This window comes from Porites lutea, chromosome 9 (genome assembly GCF_958299795.1).
Source record: "Porites lutea chromosome 9, jaPorLute2.1, whole genome shotgun sequence".
Taxonomy (NCBI): domain Eukaryota; kingdom Metazoa; phylum Cnidaria; class Anthozoa; order Scleractinia; family Poritidae; genus Porites; species Porites lutea.
Window position 1 is genome coordinate 4,764,646 of NC_133209.1, and position 2,462 is coordinate 4,767,107.

The following is a 2,462-nucleotide window of genomic DNA, read 5'->3' on the forward strand; positions in this document are numbered from 1 at the left end:
GCCAACGATCCCGCCGATTACGCAGGCTAGTTCGCCTCTTATTGACTTACATGTCAGGGGCCGGTTGCTCGAAGCCTGGTTAGCGCTAACCGTTGGTTAAGAGGTATCAAAATGTAAAGGTTTCCATGGTCTTTAACGCTGGTTAGCACTAACCATGCTTCGAGCAACCCGGGCCAGATAAAAACCGTTCGAATCGCTAAGACGCTCCTACGTTTTCATCTACAGGCTCAAAGTTAAGTACTACATCACGGGTAAACATAACTTATTCTAGCGATTAAAGGTTAGCTGCACATTCCCTTGATAACCAGCTCCGAGTAAACACTATTGATGGGTCCGATCACGTGATATCTGGGAAGAAGGTCCCCTTCACTGTTACCGCTGTCCAAATTTTCCAGCAATGGCGAGGGCACTTCATCCTCTTCCTTCACTAATGACCTCATATCTACAACCTGGAAGACAGACAGTAACAGTGACAGTCTCCGGTTAGACTAATTTAAAGTTCGGCCTGTTATGAATCACGGTTACATTCAAACGAAGCTAAAGAAACGGACAAGCACCTATCAGAAAATTTTAAAGTAATATGTAAGAGGATTTCAAAGGTTTCACACCGTTTGAGATCGTGTGGCCTATCACCCACTCGGCAGTTTTACTTTGAAATTATGCCTCAATTTTGGCGGGATTTTCTGGAAATAAGCCAGTACTCGAGCAGCGGAAAAGCTTATTCTGAGGTGAGAAGTGGGAAGTGGGAAACGTAAAGTGGGAAATCGGGGAAGTTGGAAGTCGGAAGTTGGAAGCCCCTCTTCCGCTTTCGTATTCACTTCGCATTTTGCTCACTTGTTCAACTGAGTCACTTGTTTCAGAGCCCTCAATAAACGCAGTAGCGGTGGACAAATGAGCGGCAGAACTACCACCAAAATGAGTGAAACATAAAAATAACCACTCAAAATATAAAAAAGGTCTAATTAGTATAGGTAATAGCATGATCTGTAGTGATATTTGGCATAAACACCACGAGTGATATTTCACAGAAAATACAAAAGAAGGCACGTATGGAAAAACTTGAAGATTCAAACGGACTGAACTTGTGGGTTTTTGAATACTTGTTCAACGTTCATAAATGTTGTTTGTAACGTTTACTATAATGTTCAGGAAGTAATTTTATTGGACAAGAAGCTTCATTTTGTCATGTGCCAGTAATTTCTTCGCTAACGTTAAGTTCCACAATTCAGTGGCAATTTTGACCAAATGAACTAGACAGCCGTGAAACACAGCCCCTTCAATGAGCTTGAGACGTGAACACAAAATTCATTCGAGTTACCTTATGGAAGTGGCAGCCACAGTTCCCCAGGAGGAAGTCTTTGTACCTCGACACAGTCATGCTAAAAGTATCCACCGCTTGGTAGCCAAGCCTTTTAGCCGAATCAATAACCTCCTGGTTTCGTTCCGCTGTTCTCCTCTGACCTGTCTAAGATCATACGCGCCAGCGTGTTAACTAATGAACAGTAAACCGACTGCCGCTGATACATCTTGTCTATAAGCCTCATGGTTTCCTTTTGGGCTTCCTCGCCACTTTCATTTGCTTTTGTGTAACTGTCTTGTTTTATCGTTATTTGTGTTTTGTGGTAAATCAAATAAAGTTACAAAGTTATCTTCGTAAGGGGTTTTAGGAGGACTTATTAACCGAGGGGCTTATATCCGGGGGGAGCTAATAAATGGAATAGAAAGAGCGCCTCGAAACTAGCTATAGCAGAGGTGAACTAAAGACGTTTTGCGTGCATTTACTGGTTTTCGATTACGCTTCAAAACGTCATAATAAATCGAATGCGTTTCAATACACGGAAGTGTATATCACGTTGTGTGTGAGGGGGGGGGGGGGGGGGAGGGCACTTTATAAGAGGCAGTTTACCGACGGTAAAGGGCGACTAACATACATACAGTAAACAAGTAAATTCTATGTTGCAGTTTGTCTGTTCAGCAATAGATCACAGGTTTCGTAAAAATGTGCTAATAACACAAAATGATGTCACTGATATTCTCACCACATTTTGAAGTGTCTTTGTAATCTTTTACTGAAAATCGCCACGGCTAAATGGTATCTTTTTGTTATGTGCGAATGTACGATGACCATGATGAAAAACGGGAAACTTGCCTCGTTCGACTGAATTTTGCAGATGAAATCGAGGAAACGTGAACAATTAACATAAATATGAAGGAAAAGTAACATGGCCTCCACTTTAAAATAAGATGTATCAAGAGACAGTTCTTGGGGTTGCCTAAAGGCTTTCAGATTTTACTACAGTTATTTTGCTTACCAGGTCATATCGAGGAAGTCCAGGAACAGGCAAGTGAAATCCAGAACCTAGACTTTTCACTATCACTTTAATTCCATTTAAACCCAAGCTACGACAAAAACAAAGAAATAGACCATACTTTACTTTAGAAATCAAAGGAATTATCGGAGA

At 41.4% G+C, this 2,462-nt stretch overlaps 1 protein-coding gene across 2 annotated transcripts in view; it reads right to left on the bottom strand.

Annotated features, from left to right (window-relative positions):
• Positions 1-201: 201 nt before the first annotated feature.
• Positions 202-2,462, bottom strand: part of LOC140948520 (cadherin-like and PC-esterase domain-containing protein 1) — a 58,392-nt gene continuing 56,131 nt past the window's right edge. For both annotated transcript variants that reach the window (XM_073397768.1, XM_073397767.1), the window contains 3 exons: positions 2,313-2,400; positions 1,319-1,465; positions 202-449 (listed from right to left, as the gene is read on the bottom strand). In XM_073397768.1, coding sequence (XP_073253869.1) covers positions 282-449; positions 1,319-1,465; positions 2,313-2,400 — 403 coding nt within the window. In that variant the 3' untranslated portion in view covers positions 202-281. The remainder of the gene's footprint in view (positions 450-1,318; positions 1,466-2,312; positions 2,401-2,462) is intronic.